The 24635-nt window shown below is 37.1% G+C and overlaps 1 protein-coding gene across 4 annotated transcripts in view; it reads left to right on the top strand.

Annotated features, from left to right (window-relative positions):
• WDFY3 (WD repeat and FYVE domain containing 3) overlaps positions 1-24635 on the top strand; it is a 275707-nt gene that overhangs the window by 170169 nt on the left and 80903 nt on the right. For all 4 annotated transcript variants that reach the window (XM_059375153.1, XM_059375137.1, XM_059375145.1 and 1 more), the window contains 11 exons: positions 2060-2241; positions 4061-4292; positions 6391-6551; positions 8195-8306; positions 10043-10233; positions 12398-12550; positions 17784-17857; positions 17942-18103; positions 19392-19486; positions 23118-23238; positions 23459-23676. In XM_059375153.1, coding sequence (XP_059231136.1) covers positions 2060-2241; positions 4061-4292; positions 6391-6551; positions 8195-8306; positions 10043-10233; positions 12398-12550; positions 17784-17857; positions 17942-18103; positions 19392-19486; positions 23118-23238; positions 23459-23676 — 1701 coding nt within the window. The remainder of the gene's footprint in view (positions 1-2059; positions 2242-4060; positions 4293-6390; positions 6552-8194; positions 8307-10042; positions 10234-12397; positions 12551-17783; positions 17858-17941; positions 18104-19391; positions 19487-23117; positions 23239-23458; positions 23677-24635) is intronic.

Raw genomic sequence — 24635 nt, 5'->3', positions numbered from 1 at the left:
TGATTCTCAAGTGTTTTTGCCCCAGGCGGAATTGCACCGCCCTTAACAGGGGCTGGGGTGAGTAATCCACTGGGTTTGCTTTCAGGAGCTTTTGTTCCCTTAGCGCTTTCCGTTGAGTTCCGGAGGACGGGAATACAAATGGCGGCCTCCTGGTCTCCGGCCGGGAGGAGCCGAGAGCCCAGGGCCCCACTCCTCAGTGCGCCCTCAGAGAACAGCGCCAGTTACTCCCGTCTGCCTGACCTCCGGCCGCGCTCTGAGCTCACCGAGCCTGCGACCGGTTCAAGGTAACACCGAGCTGTGAGCTTACGGTGGGCTCTGTCTCTGTGGCCGGCTTTCCCGTTCCAATACCCGCAAGCTCTGCGACACTCAGACACCCCCGATCCTTCTGTGACCCTGCGGGACCTGAGGCCACGCTGACCCCGCGTGTGCTTCGCCCCGGTTTAGCCTCTGGAGCGATGTCCCTCGGCGGAACAGACTTTTAAAAGTCCTGATTTTGTGCGCCGTTGCTCCACCGCTTGCCGTGAGCCGGCCCCTCCCCCCGGGGTCTATCTTCCTGTCGCTTTGGATTCACTTCTCCGCTGGTCCTACCTTTCAGAAAGTGGTTGTTTTTCTGTTTCTAGAATTGCTGTTCTTCTCTTCGATCTGCGGATGGATTTTCCGGTGTTTGCAATCTTTAGATAAGCTATCTAGCTGATCTCCAGCTAGCTGAAGTAGTCTCAGCCTGCTACTTCTCCGCCATCTTGACTCCTCCCTGGTTTCGGAGGAATGAATTTTTAACAGCTGGGTATATACACTGTTGTTCCGTCCCTTCTTGAGTGTTATAAATGTTAATTTTTAATTAGCTTAACATTAAGATTGAGTTAATATTGATCCATTATTTCCTAGCATGATCTGGCAACATACTGGGTAGCAGAGAGAAGCCAGATGAGAATCAGGAAGTGATTGCAGAATGTTAGGAAATAATCCGAGTTGTCCGGTGAAGCAGGAAACTTGACTCAAAAAAATACCTTTCCGTGTAGCCACTGTGGAAAACAGTATAAAGTTTCCTCAAAAAACTTAAAAATAAAATTACCATGTGATCCAGTAATTCCGCTACTGAGTTATTAATGAAAAGAACACAGAAATGTTAATTCAGAGAGATACGTGGACCCTTATGTTTATTGCAGCATTATTTACAATAGCCAAGAAATGGAAGCAACCCATGTTTTCATCAGTAGATGAATAGGTAAAGAAGTGGTGTATATGTATATACAATGGACTGTTTCCAGTAGAAAAGAATGAAATCTTGTCATTTGCAACAACATGGTTAGAACTAGAGGGTATCATGCTAAGTGAAATGAGTCATCCAGAGAAAGACAAATACCATATGATTCTGTACATATGTGGAACTTATGAAACAAAACAAAAGAAACAAAGGGGGAAAAGAGAGAGAGACAAACCGAGAAGCAGACCCTTACCTGTAGAGAACAAACTGATGGTCACCAGAGAGGAGGTTGGTGGGGGCATGGCTGACATTGGTGAAGGGGACTAAGAGTACCCTTATCACAATGAGCACTGAGGCATGTACAGAACTGTTGAACCTCACTCTAGTGTACACCTGGAACTAATATAACAAACCTTTCCACTCCATAAATCACCCCCTTACTACCGGGGTCATCAGGCAAGGGTCAGGGCAGTCAGCCGCAAACTGAGAACAGAGAGTTGCTTCTTTGTGTCATTGTGTAGGCATACAGCAAGAATAAAATTTTAAATTTTTAACCAATGCTATAATCAAATTCATGGCAAATGAGATTTTCAAAAGACCTTTCATAACAGATCATGACAGATAATAATCAAATAGTCTCTTTTTCTTGTCTTTTGTAACTTTATTTTGTAGTTCATCAACTATTGTAACTTTATTCGATTATAACTATATATTGACCAGAAGAAAGCAACATACATTCCAGGTTTCCCTTCTTGCTGCAGATAAAGTTATTGAATGAAAAGGGCATTTTCATTTATATCATCATTATTGTTAGAATAAAAATGTTGAGTTTTTTCTTTCCACTCTTTATTTTAGTTGATGATTTTAGTGAAGAATCTTCTTTTTATGAGATTCTCCCGTGCTGTGCCCGCTTTCGATGTGGAGAACTTATAGTTGAGGGGCAGTGGCATCATCTGGTTTTGGTGATGAGCAAAGGCATGCTGAAAAATAGTACCGCAGCCCTCTACATTGATGGACAGCTTGTTAACACCGTGAAGGTAAGCATACTCGTGCTTGTCAGTCTTAACCTGCTTTACAAGAGAGTTGAGGGAGGGGTATGTGTGTTTGCAGGGGTAGATTACAGATTGACCTTTATTACCTATTTGAACAATATGTTTAAGAGTCATGTGGCTGGCTAGTTCATATCACTTAATTAGCGAAGAAGAGAAAGAAGGGGTTACAGAGTACTAAAGAAGGTACTGAGTATGTCAGTGCCTGAGCCAGGTTGCCAAGTGATTTTTCCCAACAGAAAACCAGTTGAAGGATCCCTAAGTAATCACTTCTCGGCCTTTTGGCTAAGATCAAGTGAAGGATCCCTAAGTAACCTATGAGCACAGTGTTTTCATGCATTCCAGTAGACTCTGCATCCCTTTGGAGCTGGAATCGTTTTTATTCATCCAAATTTGTTTTCAGATCACCAAGATTAGTCCCTGATGATAATAGTAGGTGTTCCATTATCTTTGCTGAATGAATGAGTGTATAAATATTATTCTACATATAGATATATGGTATTCAGAAGAGAGGCAAGAGAGTTGAAATAACCAGTAAAGAATCAGAAGGTTTTTTTTTTGTATCAGGATGACTGCCGCTGGTTACTTCCGACAGAACTCAGCTAGGTAGCTGTTAAAATGTTTTAGCTCTCTAAAAGACAGTATCCATTTTTATAGTGATTATCTCTTAAAAGAAGCAACAAAAGCAAAGTTTATCCTCTTGTGTGAATTAAAGTTTAAAGAACAGTAAAGTCGGCAGCTTCCTTGAATGCATTTCTTTCGTTAATGATATTTTATTGTGACATCGTGTTTCAGTAAGATAAACCCTAAAATGTACTCTGAGGGAACAGTCATTGTTTGTTCTGTACACATGATTGCATTTGAAATGGGCTGTGGATTCTCTAGTAGGTTGTTCTTTTGTTATTTCTAGTATTATTTAAAATAAAAATGTCCTCAGCTTCTAGTCTAGAATTGAGAGGTAGATTTATTACAGGTACATTTACATGGTTGTCATCACCGTGCCTGTGAGGAGTTAGAGGTCCCCTGAAACCACCTTCAGGCCACGTGATGGTCTGCACGCTCACACCATTGGTGTGTGAGTTACTCACCAGCAACTGTTCTGTGATGTGTGGACTGGTAGATGTAATCTGAGGCCAGGACAGTGGTACTACAAACCATCCTTCATACCACCAAGTGATAGAAGCAACCTCTACCACAAGAAATTTCGTTATCTCTTATACTCTAATCATATGTTTATGTGAATGAATTGAATAGTAGTTTTGCACCTTGTCAGTAAACACTAATGTAATTTCAAATCTGAGAATGTAATTGACATTGAGATCATGGGTGTATAAATTACATAATAGACTGTTAAATTTTATAACTTTTACAGCACTTGGCCCATTATAAAACACTTCTCATGAATATAATTTTGTTTGACAGACTCATATTGAAGGTTTCGTAGCTAATTTCAAGACTACTTGAATTCCATAGTTTAGAACACTCTGTTTTATATCAACTCTCAAATTTCATGGAAGCATCATTAATTTGATAGGCAAAACAACCAGACAGTAACAGTATCCCTCTGTCTGATTGTTCTCTTTCTTGCATTATCAGAGAGTTGGATAATAACAAATTTCCATCTTCTACATCATGTTCCAGAATCTTGGCCTGTCCTCATGTATCTCTCAGCCCAGCTGCGTTTGTACATTTGTAAAGTTGCATGACATTAGCATGCTGAAACTATACACAAAAGGTGATTAATTTCCTGGTGAAAGTGGGGTATTTGGGGTTCTATCTCATACATTTGCCATCATTTCTTCTGCAGCTGCATTATGTTCATAGTACTCCTGGTGGCTCAGGTTCCGCTAACCCACCTGTGGTCAGCACAGTCTATGCGTACATTGGCACTCCACCTGCCCAGCGTCAAATTGCTTCCTTGGTTTGGCGCCTGGGACCCACGCATTTTCTGGAAGAAGTTTTACCTCCTTCAAATGTTACTACCATTTATGAACTAGGACCAAATTATGTTGGAAGCTTTCAGGCCGTATGTATGCCGTGTGAGTAACTTAATGTATAAAACTTAGCTTCTGCCATGTAGATCCATGAATAAGTGCATGCACATGTATAATATGGGTTTGTAGACAGGGTGTGAGTGGGGTTGTACATTATGTCCATCGTAGAAAAAGAGCCTTTTCCTTCACTCTTTTTCAGTGTGATACTGTTGCCCACTCACTCCTACTCCAGATAACTCTCCTTCACTGATTATGCTGTACTTTCCTGAGTTTTGTCTTCATGCCCAGTCACTAATTTTCTAGTTTCTCTGATTGGCTCCAAGATATGTATGCTCTCTAGGAGTCTAACCACAGCCTTCTTCTCTTCCTGTAATTTCTCTTATTATATAAGCGTCTTAAAGCATATCTACTCTGAGGGGGTGCCTGGGTGGTTCAGTCATTAGGCCTCTGCCTTCGGCACAGGTCATGATCTCAGGGTCCTGGGATCAAGTCCTGCATCAGGATCCCTGATCAGCGGGGAGCCTGCTTCTTCCTCTTCCTCTGCCTGCTGTTTCTCCTACTTGTGCTTTCTCTCTCTCTCTCTCTCTCAAATTAAAAAAAAAATTTTTTTTTTTTAATGTTTAAAAGAAGAGATATATTCTGGTGAGAGGAAAGAAAAATGTGTCCAGACAACACACACATACACATACATTTTTCAGTTTAAATGAGTTAACATCAGTTTTCCTGATTTTCTTCATCCCTTTACTCCAAGAGTCTACTTCTTGTTATCCTTTCTCCCAGAAGAGATTTAGAGTCAATGGAGCTGATGTAGTAGTACTCTTTCCAAGTGATGTTTTCCATCCTTCTGTTCTCATTCTCCTAAAGTTCTCAGAAGAGTTAGGACAAGTATATTGTAAATGATGATAATCCTGTGGCTAAGTAATTTGTCTTTCACTTGTGTTCTTTTTTTTTTTCAATATTTTATTTATTTATTTGAGAGAAAGCATATACAAGCAGTGGGAAAGGGAGAGGGAGAAGCAGACTCACCAATGAGCAGGGAGCCCAGTGTGGGGCTCGATCCCAGGACTCTGAAATCATTTCCTGAGCTGAAGGCAGATGCTTAGGCAACTGTGCCACTCAGGAGCCCCTCTTTCACTCATGTTCTTGATTTAGACAGCATCTAATAATAGCTACAAGCACTCAGTATGTGCAGTAAGTTAATACACATGAAGGGCAGAGCTGTTCTGAGCCTGTCACATGTATTTGTTCATCTCCTCAAAACATTGGTACTTATGTACTGTTTTTATCATCCCCATTTTACAGATGAGGAAACTGAGGCACAGAGATATATAGGTCACTTATCTTTTAAGTGTTAAAGCAGAGTTTCAAATGTAAGCCATCTAGCTCCAAAACTTGTATTTAACTACTCTGCTGTGTTTAGAAGAATATAGAGAAGCACAAATGGGGGCTCTTACTGGGGAGGAGACCTACTGTTAGGAAACATACAAGCATTCCACTCCTGTTCATGCTCTTTCTCCTTTGATGCTAAGGGGGAGAAGTGTGTGATTTCTTTGATAACAGTTAAAACTCATTTCCTTTACATTATGCTATTTGTAAAGCATATTTTAATAATAAAATTTGGATGATACGAAGAATTTGAGAGGCAACGTGGGGGGTTTGCGGGGTAGAGAAGGAAATAATGAAACAAGATGGGATCAGGAGGGAGACAAACCATAAGAGACACTCATTCTCACAAAACAAGCTGAGGGTTGTTGGGGGCAAGGGGGTAGGGAGAGGGCGGTGGGGTTATGGACATTGGGGAGGATATGGACTGTGGTGAGTGCTGTGAAGTGTGTAAGCCTGGCTATTCACAGACCTGTACCCCTGGGGCTAATGATACATCATATGTTAATAAAAAAATAAAAAATTTAAAAAAGAATAAAACTTGGAATGTAAAGGTCTATGACTTGGTGGTCTTCTGTATTTTCTGAAAAGAAATAAATGAAGAGCTGAAAATTTAAATAAATAAAACCGTTTTTAAGTTTAGCTGTCATGGTCCACTTTAAAAGATTTTTTAGTTTACCCATTTAAAAATGATAGAATAACTGGGTTAGGATAGGAAGAAATACTGATGATTTTGAAAAGGATCATTCTTCGTTTGAAGGTAAAGATACAAAGTCTGAAGGCATAGTCCCATCTCCTGTGTCATTAGTGCCAGAAGAAAAGGTGTCCTTTGGCCTCTATGCACTCTCTGTGTCTTCCCTAACGGTGGCAAGAATCCGGAAAGTGTACAATAAGTTGGACAGCAAAGCCATTGCTAAGCAGGTAAGTATAATGATTTCCCGGGAAGCTGTGGCGGGTTCTCCCCAGGAACAGTGTTTCAGAGGGTCATTACAGGTACCACCGGAGTAGGAATAATCATTGAAAACAGTACCTTTTCTGTATTGCCTGTATTTGTTTTATTTGGCTTTGGACTTAAGCCAAAACACAATTAGATATTTAGCTTAATTTGGAAAAGTGAGAATTTCCTTCTCTGTGCATACTTTATATTCATTTTTTGTTTTTGTTTTTGTTTTTTAATTGACTATTAAGAAACTGAACTGCAGAAAATGAAAGAAAACAATTGCTCTTCTTAAGACTATAACTTAACTTTTTCCTGGACCACTTACTGTGTGCCACGTACCATCTTGTTTAGGACTCAGAAGTGAATATAGAGAAAATTCCTGCCTTTATGGCACTTATGTTGCCATGGAAGAGACAATGTTAATATCTAAAGAAATACCTCATCATAGGTCATGTTCAAAGTTGAAGAGTGCTCTGCAGAAAAATAAAGCAAGGAAGTAGAAAGTGATCAGCTTACAGTGTTAAATAGGATGGTCACTATGAAGGTGAAATTGGAGAATAATTTAAAGAGGTGAGGCAGCAAGCCAGGAGAATATGCGGAATGGGATATGGCCCAGAACAGTGGAGTTTTGTCCCAGTGGTATAAGTGCTATGGCCCTGAGGAAGGTCCACGCCTGCTGCAGAGGAGAGGAACTCAAATAGGTGATGGGGCCTAGACTGTTAAGGATTTATAGGCACTGGTAAAGGCATTAGCTTTAACTAAGTGAGCTGGGAAGCATGATAGGGTCCCAGACCTAATGAATGAAATGTTAGCCAGGATGACTGTGAGGAAAAACTACTAGGAGAGTTTGATGTGATAGAAGTCAGTGATTCATTGTGGTGAATGTTTCTGGTCAAAAAAGACTGGGGCTCAGGTCCGACAAACAGTGAGTCTAGTGAGGTGGGAGTTACCAGTGAGCTTGGCAAGCTGTTTTGGCTAATTAGGGAAGGCAAAGCCTAAGGGAGGAAATCCAAGGACTGGAAGGAAGGGATTTGGGGACAGTAAGGATTGACATCTCTCATGCAGTCATATGTCTGTAAATACACGTACCATCTTTAAAGGAACACGAACTGTAGGTAAATTTACAGGTAATAATAGAATTAGATTCTTAGGATTGTGTTTGCTTTAAAAGCACATTATGCATTCGTGTGTGTGTGCACATGCAAAAGTAACATTTATGTAGGCATGTTTTATCTGTAAACACTTGAATAATTTATGTGACATTTACTTGGGTATGAAGTAAAGCTAATATTATATTCACTGATCAGAAATACTATGAGACAGCTAGTGGTAAGAACTTTAAATCCATGACAGAATTTCATTCAGAAAGACCTCTGAAATTGTTTCCAAAGACCACCCCCCCCACCATCTTTATCTCAGTAGATTGTACTTAACTTACTTTCTGTGACTTTCTGACCATTGGAAGAGCTTGCGCATTTTTAAAAAATGAATGCCCACATTTTTAATATTCTGATACAGAGAGAAACAAATAATATGTTACTAATCATGTTTAATTTCTTTTCTAATCAAAATGTTCAGATTATTCTTCTATAGTTACATTTTATTTCCCTTTCCTATTCTTCAGTTAGGCATTTCCTCCCATGAGAATGCCACTCCTGTGAAATTGATACACAATTCAGCCGGGCATCTAAATGGACCTGCGCGGACAGTTGGAGCTACTCTGATTGGATACTTGGGTGAGTCAGATCGTCTTACTATTTCAAACTTCTTTATTTGCCTTCAAATCTGCATTCACTTTCCCCACAGGAAGGCAGGTGTTTAAATTCATATTTCATACTGTTCTTGCAATATTTAGAGATGAATGTAACAATCTCAAACTCCAGTCAGCTTTAAAAATCATAACCTTTTTAAACATCCCATGAACCTTTCCCCCTTTTCTCAGCACTGATGAGTGCAGACTACATACTACCATGTAATTTCAAGGTAAATTTCACACTACATTTAGGGGTAGATGTAAAGAGTTAGAAGTGTTGTTGGTTATTACATGGCTTGGTACAGCCGTGTGGTACCCAGGAGTGCATCTTGTTATTTGGAAATGAGAGCTTTGGCATATAAATAGTGAATCCAAATATAGTAAAAGTTAAAGCTGGTATACGTGCTGCAGAGCCTTTTACCTGATGTCTGCTTCTGCTTAAAAAGAGTTGTTTTTTTTTTTGTTAGATAGAATCCTGAGACATAATCCGGTCACATCATCCAAAATTTAGAACCAGCTATTATATAAATGTACAAATTGGTACATAGTATTGGTTCTTTTTTAGGTTAACAAAATGTTAGAGTTCTTTTGGTCAGAATCCTACATGTTTGTCAGTAAGATAATGGCAGTTTTTCTGGTCTCAGTGGTGTGCATGTATCTTAACTTTAGTTTTCTTCTTTAACCACATTGCATTGATTAAACAGTTTTCTTCATGCTAATGCACATGGTTGTTTATCTTTATTCAATTCAGCAAGTGTTGATTGAGCTCTGCTCTATGTCCTTTGCAAAAAGATAGCAGCATATGGTATAGTAAAAAGAGCAGTGGGTAAAGAGTTGAAAGAGTTAGGTTCTAGCTCCTATTCTGTTACTGTGTGGCATTTTGCCAGACATTTGAGCTCCTTGGACTTCAACTCTCTTATCTGTAAACAACAGTGCTGGCCCTAATTACCTTAGAAGGTAGTTTTCAAAATTAAGTGCCATAATATAGTGCCAAATATTATGAATACTGCCAAGCACATAAAATATAAAATGTGTATTAATTTTATTTTTCGAAAACTCAGTCTCAGTTAGTAGGCAGATGACTTTCAAACAGTACCTTTTTTAAAAAGCAAGGTTAGGAACATAGATGTGAGGTTTTTTAGTGGACCCTAAGTTAGTTCTGATCCTTTCTTTCCACATGGTGATACTTTTCTGGGATCACTGGTGTACTGTTACATAGGCTATAGAACTAGGGAAATTGAGTAATAGCCAGTGATGTGCCTTGCTTGGCTTATCTTGGGAATACTGGGTCCTTGCCAGGATGGCATCCACACCCTGCCCCCCAGTTCAGAGTTGGAGTGCTGTTGCCCTCCTCAGGGTTATTCCCAACAGTACCTAGTCAGGCATTCTCACTCACCTCAGAAATGCATTCTTTCTCAGGGCGTCTGCACTTTTCCTTCATGTTGCCCAAAGGTACACAGTCAAAACCTTTGAGCTTACTCTCAAACCCCAGCCCTTCTCTACTCCTTCTTTACCCCCACCTCATCTCTTGAGTGTAGCTAGTAGCATTTATTGCCTTCCACATCCTACCTTGAACCTTTTAGTTTTTAATATTTGTTTTAGGATTAAGGTGGTGTTTTTTTTTTTAAGTAGAATTTAAAATTAAATACTTCTTAAGGTGATTTATTCAGTTCTTATTAACATGGGGAATTTAATTATTTTTCACTGTCTTTTAATCAGGAGTAAGAACATTTGTTCCTAAGCCTGTTGCCACTACTTTGCAGTACATTGGTGGAGCGGCGGCCATCCTAGGCCTAGTGGCCATGGCTTCTGATGTGGAAGGGCTGTACGCAGCAGTCAAGGCCCTGGTTTGTGTGGTCAAGAGTAACCCACTAGCCAGCAAAGAAATGGAAAGAATCAAGGGCTACCAGGTTTGTAACCGTAAAGCTTCACCTTTGCTTTTCTTTGTGTTCAAAAGAAAAAAAATAAGAATCTTCTAATTTTAATTATTACTCATATTTTTTCACTCTGGAAGGATTACTTCATCCAAGTAAACTTTAAAGGTCACAAGTTTTTAGTAAAAGTGATATATTTCAAGTGAGATTTTGAATTGTTTATTTTGGCTCAAACTTTTTATCCTATCTCATCAAATCTGCTGGGAAAACTGGACAGCTATATGTAGAAGAATAAAACTCGACCATTCTCTGACACCGTACACAAAGATAAACTCAAAATGGATAAAAGACCTCAACATGAGACAGGAATCCATCAGAATCCTAGAGGAGAACATAGGCAGTAATCTCTTCGATATCGGCCACAGCAACTTCTTTCAAGATATGTCTCCAAAGGCAAAGGAAACAAAAGCGAAAATAAACTTTTGGAACTTCATCAAAATCAAAAGCTTCTGCACAGCAAAGGAAACTGTCAAGAAAACAAAGAGGCAACCCACGGAATGGGAGAAGATATTTGTAAATGACAGTACAGACAAAAAGTTGATATCCAGGATCTAGAAAGAACTCCTCAAACTCAACACACACAAAACAGACAATCATATCAAAAAATGGGCAGAAGATATGAACAGACACTTCTCCAATGAAGACATACAAATGGCTATCAGACACATGAAAAAATGTTCATCATCACTAGCCCTCTGGGAGATTCAAATTAAAACCACATTGAGATATCACCTTACACCAGCTAGAATGGCCAGAATTAGCAAGACAGGAAACAACATGTGTTGGAGTGGATGTAGAGAAAGGGGAACCCTCTTCCACTGTTGGTGGGAATGCAAGTTGGTGCAGCCTCTTTGGAGAACAGTGTGGAGATTCCTCAAGAAATTAAAAATAGAGCTGCCCTATGTCCCTACAATTGCACTACTGGGTATTTACCCCAAAGATACAGATATAGTGAAAAGAAGGGCCATCTGTACCCCAATGTTTATAGCAGCAATGGCCACGGTCGCCAAACTATGGAAAGAACCAAGATGCCCTTCAGTGGACAAATGGATAAGGAAGATGTGGACCTATACACTATGGAGTATTATGCCTCCATCAGAAAGGACGAATACCCAACTTTTGTAGCAACATGGACGGGACTGAAAGAGATTATGCTGAGTGAAATAAATCAAGCAGAGAGAGTCAATTATATGATTTCATGTGTTTGTGGAGCATAACAAATAGCATGGAGGACATGGGGAGTTAGAGAGGAGAAGGGAGTTGGGGGAAACTGGAAAGGGAGGTGAATCATGAGAGACTATGGACTCTGAAAAACAATCTGAGGGGTCTGAAGTGGCGGGGGGGTGGGAGGTTGGGGTACCAGGTGGTGGGTATTATAGAGGGCACGGATTGCATGGAGCACTGGGCGTGGTGAAAAAAATAATGAATACTGTTATGCTGAAAATAAATAAAATAAAATAAAATAAAAATTAAAAAAAAAAATATCCACAACCTACTAGGTTTAGCCAGAAAGTTATTTGTCAGAAGAGAAACACAAGTACTTGGAGGAAGCTTAAATCTGTTAGTGTAGATGAAGTATAAATGCCTTCTTTTACTATAGCCGGTAGTTCATTGGTAGTGAGTAAATTATTTACTATACTGTTTTCTGTAGATTTATTGACACTATTTTGCTAAGTGTTTTATTTTGCAAAACTTTCAAAATGATTATTGCGGCATTGCTTACCAAATTTCGTGAAAATACACAAACCCTCTAAATGTCCCAATATTGTAAGAATGACTAATAATTCTGTAACTATTTCAGAGAATATCATTCAACCTTTTAAAATTGTAATTATGAAGACTGTGGTGCAAAAAATCTTTGTAATGTTATGTGGAGAAAAAGTAAAAGAGTATATGCATGTGATGGCAACAAATTAAATACATGTGAATTAAAAGGGTTTATTTACAAGATATTTTAATGATAGAGTGATGGGATTACCCTGCTTTTCAGATTTTCTCTAATGTTTTATTGTCATAATAAAAATTTAGAAATCAGCTTAGAAGTCTCAGGAATTGCTTTGCACAGGGTGTGTGTGTTGTGTGTGTTGTGTGTGTGTGAGATATGATTAATCAATGGGCATGTGGTATTGCTTTTTTTCAGTTGCTGGCAATGCTTCTTAAGAAGAAACGTTCCCTCCTTAACAGCCACATTCTCCATCTAACATTTTCCTTGGTGGGAACTGTTGATAGTGGGCATGAGACCTCCATTATTCCAAATTCAACTGCTTTCCAGGATCTACTTTGTGATTTTGAAGTATGTATATGAACACTGACTGGTAATATACAGTCAGTGAATCCATTTCTTATTCTGTATGTTGATAGAGTTAACTATTAAACAGTTTTTATCTCTAGGATGTGTTTAAATTTGCACTTTTACGATGCTCCTATTAATGACATTAGTAAAGTACAAAATATAGGATAATGAGGGCATTTATTTTCTCCAAGGATAGTCTAGTTTACAAGTAGTATAGAAGTGAAATGCTGTAAGGCATTTACCTAACTAAAGCTACTTTGCTGCTTCCTCTGGCTTTGTGAGAGGCAAACCTATTTTAATCAGATAATTCTAATACAAGTTTTTCCTCCAAAAATATGAGCTATTACACCTGAAATTTTGATTAATAGTAGCTGCATAATAAACTATTTTGTGGAAATAATAAGGTATGACTTAATCTCACATATCTCTTTTCCCTTTAACTTTCCATTCACAGTACTGTGCATATTCATATGCATATATATAGCACACACACACACACACACACACACACACAGGGCTTTATATCTGTATATATCTTCCATGTGGGGCTGTAGGCTTCATGTGTGCAGAGACCATGTCTTTGTATCACTACTGCCCACACTGGTGTCTAGTACAAAATGTTTGCTGGCTGTAATCTCTAGGCCACAACTCTTCTTCCTTATAACTACTGTAAGCTCTGTCTTATCACTTATCTTAAATCCCTGAAAAACAGGCTGTGTGCTCTCTTTTCCTGAAGCTGTATTTGAAAGCGTATTAGCAGCATGGCCCATACTCAGTCTTCAGTACCCACAGCTCAGAAGTAAATGCTGCAGTATCTCCCACCTTTTTTTTTTTTTTTTTTTTAAGATTTTATTTGTTTATTTGAGAGAGAGCATGAGCAGGGGAAGGGGGAGAGGGAGCGGAAGAAGCAGGCTCCCCACTGAGCAAGGAACCCATGTAGGACTTGATCCCAGGACCCTGGGATCATGACCTGAGTCAAAGGCAGACGCTCAAAAACCGAGCCACCCAGGCACCCCAGTGTCCCTCTCTTTTTGCAGCTCCTGACTCTATTCCTAGCAGTGTCCTATCTTTTTCACTATTTTCCCCTTAATTTTCTGGCTCTGAAATTTTCATTATTTTTTACATAAAAGTGTCCTATTTCTTTATCTTTTTTTATTGTGCTCTTTCCTTTAGGTTCTTACCCCATCCCACAGCCTCATTCCTACAAAGTTGAGCCCCAAATGTGATCTCTAGCTTGACATCTGAATTCTACACTTAGTGCTGATCTCTTGCTCAACATTTCCGTTTTTATGTCCCAGCAACACCTAAACTCAACATTCTTCCCCAAATTAGTTCTTCCTTCTAACTCTGTTTTTATTAATAACACCACCATTTCCCTAGTCACTGAGGCTTGAAATTGAAAAATTAGTTTTCTTCTTCTTCGATGTTTATAAACACTCTGAAATTAAGTCCTCTAGACTGTACTTCCATGTTTCCTGTAGTTGACCTTCTGGTGTCTACTTTTACAACTTAGCCCAAGCCCTGATCATCTTCTCTTACCAACTAGGATAACTATCACTTCTTTCCCCCTTTCCTCAACTTACCCATAGATCTTTTGACCTCATTCTTTCTAAGGCATAATCATATTATTCAAAACTTCTAGTTTAAACTTCCACAATAAAGTATTCATTTCTTAATCTGATATTCAAAATTGTAATTTTGTATATTACAAATATTGTAAATATTTGTAAATATTTTATTTACAAATGTGCCTGGGTGGCTCAGTTGGTTAAGCATCTGCCTTCGCTTCAGGGTACTGGGATCGAGCCCCATATTGGGCTTCCTGCTCAACTGGGAGCCTGTTTCTCCCTCTCCCTCTGCTGCTCCCTCTGCTTGTCTGTCAAATAAATAAATAAAATCTTTTTTAAAAATTGTAATATACAAACCTCTCATTCTTTAGAAAATACCTATTAAGCGTCTTTGAGCCAGGCATTGTGTTAGGTGCTAATGATGTGAAAGTAAAAGAATCCTTGCCTCAAGGCATTTAATCTGTTAAAAAAGAAGAGCAAATAAATAGACCATTAAAAATTTGTGAAAGCACAGAGCTAAAGGTATGCAGAATTATGGGAGTACTAAGTAGACCTACTTAATCAAGCCTGGCTTTGTTTTCATCTAGAAACAGGTATGTTTAAATCAGGGTTGATCTTTAGTTTCAAGCATCTGATTAAAATCTAATATGCAAACATCAGAAATTCAGTTGTTGGACACATTTTGGCTTCATTTCATTTCATTTATTTATTTATTTATTTATTTATTTATTTTTAAAAGATTTTATTTATTTGTCAGAGAGAGAGAGAGTGAGAGCAAGTGAGCACAGGCAGACAGAATGGCAGGCGGAGGCAGAGGGAGAAGCAGGCTCCCGGCCGAGCAAGGAGTCCGATGTGGGACTCAATCCCAGGATGCTGGGATCATGACCTGAGCTGAAGGCAGCCGCTTAACCAACTGAGCCACCCAGGCGCCCCTGACTTCATTTTAAATTACCTTGCTCACTTTATGGTATTATATAGTATCCCTAATTACTATAAACCATAATAGTCCATAAATAATTCAACCTTATTTTTAAAATAGTATTTCACAGATATAAATAAGACAATGGTAATAGAATTACAGGTTTTTTCTTTTTATTGGTTGTTTGAGAATTTATAGTATACATCTATAACAATTCAGTCTGTCTTCAGAATATATTATACCACTTTACCCATTGTAAAAACCTTGGAAAGATAGCACTGCGATTTTTCCCATCCTGTTCTTCATGCTATTTTTGTCCAACATTTTATTTCTATATGTTTATGATCTCTACAGTACTTTTCTATATTATATTTGCTTAAATAGTAAGTTGTCTTTGAAAGACAATTTAAAAAATTCTTTGATACTTACCCACATATATAACGTGCCGTTTTTATTCCTTTATGTAGATCCAGATTTCCATCTTATCTTATTCTTCTAATCTGAAGAACTTTCTGTAACATTTTCATAGTTTCTGTTAGCCTTAAATTCTCCCATCCAAGAAAGTCTTTATTTTTTTCTCTTTTCAAGGGTATTTTTGCATAGAATAGAATTCTAGTTGACTTTTTAAAAATTCTTTTTATGCCTTAAAGATGTCAGTCATTCCATTGTCTTTACTGTGTTTCTTCTGCTTGGGATTTGTTGACTTTTCTAGATCTGTGAGTTTGTCATTTTTATCAAATTAGAAATTTTTTAGCCATTATTTCTATAGCTGTTCTTCCTGGTTCTCTCCCCCAACCTTTCCTGTACTCCAATTACATGTGTCTTAGATTCCTTAGTATTTTCCCACAAGTCACTCGTGCTATTGTTTATTTTCAGTTCTTTTCTCATACTTGATTTTGAGTAGTTTCCACTGTTGTGTCTTCAGATGCACTGACTTATTTTCTGCAGTGTCCAATCTACTGTTAGTCCCATCCTGTGTAATTTTCATTTTAAATATTTTACTTTTCCTCTGTAGAAGTTCATTTTGGATCTCCAGTTACTTTCTATTTCTCCTTCTCATGTTCATATTTTTGGTTATATTATTTAGCATATGGAGCATTTTTTTAAGATTGATTGATTGGTTTTTAGACTGCATAAGTTGGGGGAGAGGAAGAAGGAGAGAATCCTCAAGCTGACTTACTGCTGAGTGTGGAGCCTAATATAGGGCTTGATCCCAGGACCCTGAGACCATGACCTGAGCCAAAATCAGTGGTCTGCCACCTAACTGACTAAGCCACCCAGGCACCCCTGGAGCATTTTTTTAAAAAAGATTTTATTTATTTATTTGACAGAGAGAGAGATCACAAGTAGACAGAGGGGGAGGAGGAAGCAGCCTCCCTGCTGAGCAGAGAGCCCCATGCAGGGCTCCTTCCCAGGACCCCGAGATCATGACCTGGGCTGAAGGCAGAGGTTTAACCCACTGAGCCACCCAGGTGCCCCTGGAGCATATTTTTAATAGAGATTTGAAAGTCCTCATAATTCTATCATTTTCTGTCATTTCTGAACTGCATATAATAATTGATTTTTCACCTTCTTATGGATCATATTTTTCTTTTTCTTTGCAGGTTTGGTAATTTTTGATCGTATGCTAAATTTTACATTGTTAAGTGCTAGATTTTGTCATATTCTTTTACAAAAGTATCGAACTTTGCTCTGTTATTATAGTTATCTTTTTGAGGCACACTTTTAAGATTTGTTAGGGTGGACCTAGAGTAACCTTTAGTCTAGCACAAATTTAGCCCCACTACTTAGATATTTCACTTTTAGGGCCTCTGCCTAACTCCCCAGGTATTAAGAAATCTACGTGCTCTTTGGTGGGCGTGCAAACTAGTCAGAAGATAGTTGGTATGTTACAAAAATTATTTGGTGTACTCTTCTGCAGTGATTGATTCCAATTTTGGAACTCACATGAGATTCTAGTCACTCAGTCTTTGTCCTCAGGAAGCAGCATTCTTTATTCATTCTATTTCATATGCTCTATTCAGTATTCAGTAATGATATTCAGTCCTTGATTTCCAAATAAGTTTTCTATACATTTTCCCTTTCCAGTTGTTTACTCTAGGAGGGTAATTTCCATAACAATATTTTTTAATAAACAGAACCAGAAGTCTTATATATAAGCAATTTTTTAGGGCTTCACCCTATGTTCTATTCAGTTAATTATGTAGTGTTGGGGTTAATGTAGAGCATGAAATCAGTCATAATACCTGGCTTGGTAAAATGTGACACAGAGGCTGCTGGGGCTGAGGGAAGGTTTCAGAGAAGGGCGTAGGCCTGTGGAATGCCCTGGCCTGTGTGACTACTCTGACATTGGAATGCCATGGAGAGTTGCCTTCCCCGAAGCTTTCTTTTAGTTCATTTAATCCCATGTTACTAATTCTTGTTTAATTTGAATGCAGCTTTAGTTAGTTCTGGAAGTTTTACCCATTTTAGTTTTTTAGGATTTTAAAGATATCAAAAACCTGTATTTCTCTTCAGTCCTTTATATGAACTTCCTTGAAGATAAATCTCATTCTTTAAGAGAATAAAAACAATTTTAAATGATGAAAACCCAGAAATAGACATTGTTAATGATCTGAGAATTCTTTATGATGCCAGTGATAATATAGGTGAAATAAGTTCTGTGTGCTATATTTATGTTTGTTGGATAGTCATTTGGGGTATCTTTTAACCCTAAACATACCACTGTTCTTTATTTTTATTGTAGGTTTGGCTCCATGCACCATATGAACTTCATCTTTCCTTATTTGAACATTTCATTGAACTGCTCACTGAGTCCAGGTATTAGTTAATATCAATGTAGTTAATTGTTTAATTATAGAAGAGATGATAGCATGGCCTTTATAAACTCTTCTCTTTTTACAGTGAAGCTTCAAAGAATGCCAAATTAATGAGGGAATTCCAGCTAATCCCCAAATTGCTACTGACTCTTCGAGATATGTCTTTATCCCAACCTACCATTGCTGCTATTAGTAATGTGCTGAGCTTCTTACTACAAGGTTTTCCCAACAGCAATGATCTGCTCAGGTAGCGAACACTACTGTTGTCAGTCTGTTTATTGACTAAAAGTACCAATGAGATGAAAGTGCGGGAGACAAATGTAACTGATTCTTATGCCTGTGTAATACCTGTAATGTTAATATTCAGAATATTTATTTCTAAGGCACAAAAATATGCATGTCTCAGGGTCTTGTCTTTATACAGCAAAACCAGTTGTTGCTACTGGTGAATAAGAGAATATGTAGAACTGAGCCCAACAAGATTTTTGCCTTAGACATAAAAGTGTTCAGTATAGGAATTCTTGGTTCATCTTCCCCAAGCCCTGCTACTTCTGAAGTGTATGTACCCAAGTATGCATGTGCACACATACACATACCCCTATTGTGGGCATACCATCTCTTTTGTGTATTTATTCTAGATCATCCAAACAGATGGTGATGTTTTATTTTTGTATATTATTTTGCTGCTAATGAGAAATGGCTGAAGGCATATTTGTGGATGGTCTGTAGAATAATTTTAATATCAACATAGTAATTCCCATTTTAACTGAAAATGGAAGGAGAACGCTCCTTAACCAAAGTATTTTTTCCAAGTAGAGAATTGGTTAAACTCAGTTTGACCACTTTTCATGTCATTTCCCAGATATCCAGGTGAAGTCACTCCTATTGATTAGAATATTCCCACTAGACTAATCTCTAATCTGTGTAGCATGTAAATCAGTTTTTATTCACTGACCCCAAAGATATTTTTGTAACATGGCAACAGATTTAAAACTGGAGTTTAAAAATTCTTGTTATTTGACAATTTTGTTTGTATCTTATTCTGGAAATAAAATGATCACTTTCCTAAAATTACCACTGAAACCTATCTAATTTTTGGTTTTATCTACTTTATCAATTAAGAAACTAAAACCCAGAGAGGTTAAGCTACTTGCCTCAGGTAATAAGATTAAAAACAGATAGAGCCAAAACTTAAGTTCTTCATTACTAGGCTACAATGGATCCGTACAGAAAAATGTTAGGACATTTTGATTTGGATCATACTGTTTGGTTCTTAAAAATACATTAAAGGACTCATATTTTTGAAGAAATATTTTGCCCTATGTTTTAAAAGATTGTAACATATAACATTAATTGCAATGATCCTAGGGGATGTAAAACAAATACACTCATCTAAAGGTGTGTAAAAAATTAGTTAAAACAGGAAGTAGTATTTTTTCCATTTCTTTGTGTTTTGTTTCTTTTTATTTTTGTTTGTTTGTTTGTTTTGGGGAAAGAGAAACCTAAAATCCGTAACTTTTTTCTTGTATTTAAAGGTTTGGCCAGTTTATTTCTTCTACTTTACCAACGTTTGCAGTTTGTGAGAAATTTGTAGTTATGGAAATAAACAATGAAGAGAAGCTTGATACTGGTAAGTCAAGTCTGGAACTTGGAAACTAATTTCTATGCCCTGTTTTCTGGCACAGTTTAGAATTATATGTGATTTTATTATATTACTTTTCATGGTCTTTCATATGTGTATTTGTCATAAGTCAAGCCTGTAAAGTATATAGAAATACAGAATTACCTATCTAATTTAATAGGTTATTAATAGTACTTAAAAAACTAAAATCTTTCCTGGAGGTGGGTAGAGATGGGTGAAGTAAGGGGGATTAAGGTAGACTTACCTTCATGAGCACTGAGAACGTGTGTGGAATTGTTGAATCATTGTACACCTGAAACCAATAAAATACTGGATGTTAATTTTATATAAATTTGGAAACAAAAAGCTTCTTAAAACAGTAAAAATCGAGAAGTCACAGGGATGAAAGGTACAGTGTAGGGAATATAGTTAGTGGTTATAATAGTGTATATAGTGACAGATGTAACTACATGTGTGGTTGAACATAGCATAACATGTAGTTGTAAAATCACTGTGTAAAAAAATTAAAAATGGGAAAACATTACGTTTTTTCTATCATACAGGATTCATAGCAGGTTTCCTTTAAAGCAACAAACTATTCTGTGTGATTTTTGAACATCGATTAATTTTTTAAAATACATCTCTTCAGAAACAGTTGCTATTATGAATTATATAACTTACTTTCATTTTCTTGTTAAATATTTAGTGGTCATTTAGAGAAAAAGCATTTCACTAGAATCATTTTATGTAAGTATAAAATAAAAATAGTTTCGCAATTTGTGGGATACTGGGCCCATGACAACCACTTTTTTTTTTTTTTTATAAAGTTTATTTGTTTGAGAGAGAGAGAGAGAGAGAGAGAGACCATGAGCAGGGGATGGAGGAGAGTGGGAGGGTAAGAGAGACTCTCAAGTGGGCTCCTGGCCGAGAGTGCAGCCTGATGACATGGGGCTCAGTCCCCAGGCACTGAGCTCAGGTCTGAGACAAAATCAAAAGTCGACTCAACTGAATTTTTTTCCCCAACCTTTCTCGTTTGCTACATATTTTCCCCCCTCTTCTATATTTTTCCTTTTTTATGTTCTAAGGTAGGGGGTTTGTTTGGAAAGCATTGAAAGAACCCTTTAGATTGACTTGTAATTAAATTCACAATATCTTATATTTGCAAGCATTATTTCCATTATTATCCTGTTACTTTATTCCAAAATGGTATCATATAAATGACTTCGTTTAGACCACTATCCACCTGGACAAGTGAAAAATAATACTGTTGAGTCAGTGCCGCACAGAGGTATTCTCCTTGCTAGCTATCCCATCTGGAGCACAGCCTCTCTCTGGTGTTTCATGAATAAGAAGAGTAAGTGTTGTACTCATGTTTTTCTAAAGAGAACCTAAGATTTGGGAGCCTCGGTGAATTCCTGCAGATTATAGCAGAACATAAGGCTGCTGCTGACCACTCACTTACATGAGCCTGCTCATTTGTAACAATGTTGGTATTTCTTCAGTAAAGCAAATTAGCAGTGGACAGATAGCATGAAGATAAAAATGGATAACACTTACTGAGCACTTAGTATCTGACATGCACTGTTTAAGTGCTTCTTATATTCTTGTAGAAATCCTGTGAGATAGGTATTATTGCTATCCTAGTTTTAAAAGGGAAGAAACTAAGACCTAGAAAGGTAAAGTAAAATAAATTTACCTGAGATCATGCTACTTGCATTTGAACGCAGGTAATCCAAAACAACATTATAAGCTTTTTAACCACTGTGTTGTAACCACTGTTTTAAATGCATATGGTAGATGCAAGGATTATTTCTTAGTTCTGAATTAATTCATATAAGCCAAGTAAGTATTATCGAAAGTGCTTTAAAAATCTTCAGAAATATGTAATGTTTATTTCAAGTATAAAGAAGACATAGAGAAAAATATTTCTCTAGTCTCCATATTTCTTGCTGGCTGTTGAATTCAGTGAGCACAACTAGTATAAAATTTTCTTTGAGGGGCGCCTGAGTGGCTCAGCGGTTAAGCCTCTGCCTTCAGCTCAGGTCATGGTCTCAGGGTCCTAGGATCGAGCTCTGCATCAGGCTTTCTGCTCATTGGGGAGCCTGCTTCCCCCTCTCTCTCTGCCTGCCTCTCTGCCTGCTTGTGATCTCTCTCTGCCAAATAAATAAATATTTTAAAAAAAATTTTCTTTGAGATGAGTACAGTAGTGGAGATGTGTAAATTGCTAAGTTTTCTGTTATCTACCAAGATATAACAGAAGTTATCTGTTAATTACCAAGTTAATTAGACTAGTATTCTCATCACTTCATTGCCATTTGAAATAAGTCAGAAGTTCATTCCTCGTCTTGTTAGTGTAGGATATTTGCTATCTATTTGATACGGACTGAAGACTGTATTTACTATTTACTATGATGTTCTAAAAAATTCAAGCCATAGTTTTGTTTTGATTTTTAAGTTGTTTATACAGCATTCAGGATATACCTACAAAAAAGAAAATGACTTGAATAATAATGCTGAACAACAATATAATAATCAGCGCAAAATAAAATAGCATAAAAGAGTAGTGCAGTGTGGAAGAAAGCATCAGTCTGGGGGGAAGAAGTTAAGCTGGAAATTCAGAGTTTACTGTTTTACATTATATTTGAAAATTACGGGAAGCAAAACTGACAGAAAACTAGATATTAGTCTAAGGAGAATTTTTTGTTTCTGTGGGGATCGCCATTTTACTAAAAAAAAAATTGAAAAGGAAATAATTGAAAGGAAGTAATCTTCATCTCAATTTAGGTTGTATGTGTTTTAATAAAACAATTTATAAAATACCAGTCTTACCTCTTAGAAGAGAAGAGAATCCTGAGCTCCTCTTGATAACCTTGAAGCACCCTTCCCAATAATTAAGGCACAAAATTAGCTATTTAAAAGACAGTGTTTAAAGATAAAAAGAATCCCTTGCCCAAACAAGTAAAAGCAAATGACCATAGTTAAGTCAAAGTTTAGCCTGAGTTTCAATTCTAGGAAGGCATTCAAAGGAAGGCATGGGGATTGTGACTCACCAAGACTTCGCCCGTCAAGTCAGGCCTTGGCCTCAACCACTGGCCCATAGATACCCAGTCCTGTGTGCTTCCAGCACTGTTCATTGAGAACCATAAGCTTTCTGTTTTCCTCCCTTTTCCAATTTCTCTGTGCGTTTGTGTGCCTTTATCTTTTATGTTATTTAATTCTAAGTCTCCTTTATATATTACATTTATTGAATATTCTGTGCTTCCTATTTTTTTCATTTTTAAATCTGGTAAATTTAACTATATCCTTCAAAATGAAACTAGAAGTTAAGGATTTGGATTGTTATTTTTATCCATGTGACTACTTTGACTCTATTGGTGGGGGGGTGGTTAAATATTATATAAAAAAGAGTTTACAACCTTTTATTACTTGTTTAGACAATGTCAAATATAAATGAATAATTTTCAGTATTCTAAAGAGAAGTAAATGAATGGACCCTTTTGCTTGTCCACTTCAGTGGAAAGTACTCCTGGAGAATGTTTTCTAAAAGATGTATTTTTTAGTGAGATTTCCTAGGACTATGTTGTATATTTTACACTGGCTTATCTACTAAGGCGATTTAATGTATATATTTTCATTGTAGGAACTGAAGAAGAGTTTGGAGGTCTTGTATCTGCTAATCTTATACTTTTGAGGAATAGACTTCTAGATATCTTGCTAAAACTAGTTTACACATCTAAAGAAAAGACAAGCATTAATTTGCAGTAAGTGAAATTTTCTTAGAATTGATGGTATAGATGCTATTACTAGTTAATTCATAGTAGAGAAAAAAGAACTGCTATTGACTTTTAATAGATTTTTTGAATCCTGCAATTTATAATACCTTGAGAACAAAACTATTCTTACTTTTTAAAAAATTTTGAGTCCTAACCCTTGAAATTAATATTCTGTTTTTTCCTTCTTAATTCATCTGCCTTTAAATAGAGCTTGTGAAGAACTGGTCAGGACACTGGGTTTTGACTGGATTATGATGTTTATGGAAGAACACTTGCATTCCACCACAGTTACGGCAGCCATGAGGATTCTTGTTGTGCTACTGAGTAATCAGTCTATCCTCATCAAGTTTAAGGAAGGACTCAGCGGTGGAGGGTGGCTGGAACAGACAGATTCTGTCTTAACTAATAAGATCGGAACTGTATTAGGTATGGGACTTAACATCAGCTGCTTTAAAATAAGCTCTCTTGTACTCTTATCTTTTGTTTTGTTTTTAACTCTTATCAAAGCTTATACTCTTAAATTTATCTGACAATCATTAAGAATCATGATTTTTTTTTTAAGATTTTATTTATTTGAGAGAGAGAGAACAAGTGAGAGAGGGAGAGAAAGAAGCATAAGCAGCCTCTGACTGAGCAAAGAGCCCAACGTGGGGCTCCATCCCAGGACCCCGAGATCATGACTTGACCTGAAGTCAGATGCTTAACTGACTGAGCCATCCAGATGCCCCAGAATAATGAATTTTAATGAATGAACAAATGAATAAAAAGCTTAGTTTCAAATTTGGCTTTTTAAATTACAAAGCAAATGGAAGGCAGACACAGGATATTAGAGATGTGGAAACTAAGGGAATTCCTTACAGTCCATTTGTTTTGTAGTTCCCTTTTTGATCTATAAGTAGGTAGTTAGCAAATTATCAAAACTAAATTAATAGTAATCAGTATTTTTCATGCTATATCTGTGCCAGTTACTAGATATTTTCATTTTCAACCATTAACTTATTTTCACAATAGTCCATGAGATATAAATAACTATCATACTCATTTTAGAGATGAGAAAACCGAGACATAGGGATGAAGTCACTTGTCAGCTAGGAAGTGTCAAAAATTGAATCCAGGTTGATTAGATCTAAAGCCCTGCTTTTAACAGTTACATTGTATTGCTTCTCAAATATTTAAGCTTGAAGTTTTAGCCAAAATTCCCTATTGTCTGCTTGCTGGTTCTATGCAGTTTTCAACATGGAACTGAGCATTTAAGTAGTACTAGAAAATTACAGTTTCCTATGTTAAAGAGTCACTTGAACTGCTGTATTTCTGTTCATATTAATGATCTTATTTTGGAGCTATATATATTTAAAATAATGTTTTTATTGAAAATTCTAGGCATC

This window comes from Mustela nigripes, chromosome 1 (genome assembly GCF_022355385.1).
Source record: "Mustela nigripes isolate SB6536 chromosome 1, MUSNIG.SB6536, whole genome shotgun sequence".
Classification (NCBI taxonomy): domain Eukaryota; kingdom Metazoa; phylum Chordata; class Mammalia; order Carnivora; family Mustelidae; genus Mustela; species Mustela nigripes.
This window is presented reverse-complemented; position numbering and strand designations above follow the sequence as displayed.